Source organism: Mesitornis unicolor, unplaced genomic scaffold (assembly GCF_000695765.1).
Source record: "Mesitornis unicolor isolate BGI_N332 unplaced genomic scaffold, ASM69576v1 scaffold48122, whole genome shotgun sequence".
Classification (NCBI taxonomy): domain Eukaryota; kingdom Metazoa; phylum Chordata; class Aves; order Mesitornithiformes; family Mesitornithidae; genus Mesitornis; species Mesitornis unicolor.
The window spans coordinates 59,965-60,612 of record NW_010170757.1 but is presented as its reverse complement, the minus strand read 5'-3'; the positions used below and the strand labels follow the sequence as shown (position 1 = coordinate 60,612).

The 648-nt window shown below is 32.4% G+C and overlaps 1 protein-coding gene across 1 annotated transcript in view; it reads left to right on the top strand.

Moving 5' to 3' along the window:
• Positions 1 to 560: 560 nt before the first annotated feature.
• The window catches only part of LOC104537019 (sorting nexin-13-like), a gene marked incomplete at its 5' end in the record, with an annotated part of 18,091 nt that continues 18,003 nt past the window's right edge, over positions 561 to 648 (top strand). The window contains one exon of the mRNA XM_010179784.1: positions 561 to 598. Within this exon, the coding sequence (XP_010178086.1) occupies positions 561 to 598 (38 nt within the window). The remainder of the gene's footprint in view (positions 599 to 648) is intronic.

Sequence of the window (648 nt, the reverse complement as noted above, 5' to 3'; positions counted from 1 at the left end):
TTCCAATCCCTAACATTCTGTGTTTCTGTGAAATAAAAAAGTTCTCTGTTTTTTTTTTTTCTAGTTTCTTTGATTTTTGAATTAATGTTTATTCTTGGTAACAAGTGTGTTGCTAAAGTAAGAATGCAACTCTTTAGTTCTCATTTTTCAAAAATATTTAGAGGTTCTTAAAAATGTTGGGTTGTTTTAAAACTGGAAGTACATAGGAGATGTGTCTTTTTAAAGCCATTAAAGTCATTCTTCTTGAACAAGTCTAATGGAAATTGTTTAACAATTTGACTCCTTAATGAAGCGATGGTGTGTGGTGATACAAGCTTAAAAAGGAATGTTCTCTGGAGTACTTATTTTGTATCTGTATGGACTACATACATTTTCCTTACGATGTCTTTATTGAAAACTTGAGGTACTTATATGTTGGGTGTAACATTTTGCTCAACACCACAGTTGTCTGTTATTTTCCATACTGTTTTGTCTTCACATTTTTACTTCTTGTGTTTGGCCATACATTGGAGAAGATCTTCTAACCTGTTTTTTCCTTTCCCCTTTCTCACTGCTCCCAGAATCCTTTAATGGGTCTCCTACTGGCAGCATAAATCTGGTAAGTGCTTGGATTTTTATTTAATTATTGTTATTTTTTTTCTCCCCAAC